General features: G+C 46.8%; 1 protein-coding gene across 1 annotated transcript in view; it reads left to right on the top strand.

The window, feature by feature from the left end:
- Window positions 1-193: 193 nt before the first annotated feature.
- LOC119582100 overlaps window positions 194-534 on the top strand; it is a 9,479-nt gene continuing 9,138 nt past the window's right edge. The window contains exon 1 of the mRNA XM_037930344.1: window positions 194-480. Coding sequence (XP_037786272.1) covers window positions 300-480 — 181 coding nt within the window. The 5' untranslated portion in view covers window positions 194-299. The remainder of the gene's footprint in view (window positions 481-534) is intronic.

Genomic DNA, 534 nt, shown 5'->3' with positions numbered 1-534 from the left:
CTTAAATACAAATAAATACAAACCGCTTGAACATATCCCTATATGAGTCCTCTGTAAGTACATCTATCATCGACTCTTTAGTTCATATCATCTATCCTTAAACACAAACAGCTTGAACATATCGTTCAAGCTGTTTTTCGGTGCGTCGACGCCTGACACGCGCGCGCAGGGTGAAGGACAGGTGGGTCAGAAGCGAGATACAAACGTCACTGTAGCAGAGGGACCCGGCCAGAGCGCTCGAGAAAAATAAGATTTCCCGCAAACACGCCAACAGTAAAAAAACGTCTAGGGTAGTCGAGATGCTGTTGTGGATGGTAGCTGCAATGGTAGTCGTAAATCAGATACCTGAGGCCACCATGGCGACGGCTCGGAATGATTTTGTGAGTACCGTGCAGAAACACGGATGGTATTACTACATGCTCTCCGGCTACGCCATGAACACTACGGGGGAATACAACAGCACCATCGCTCCGTCCATGTGTGAGTCTGTGTCTGAGAAAGTGGATTTTCTCTAAGTGTTTGTCCTAATTCTCT

Source organism: Penaeus monodon, chromosome 15 (genome assembly GCF_015228065.2).
Source record: "Penaeus monodon isolate SGIC_2016 chromosome 15, NSTDA_Pmon_1, whole genome shotgun sequence".
NCBI lineage: Eukaryota > Metazoa > Arthropoda > Malacostraca > Decapoda > Penaeidae > Penaeus > Penaeus monodon.
The sequence above is the reverse complement of the archived record's forward strand: the minus strand, read 5'-3'. Positions and strand labels throughout refer to the sequence as shown.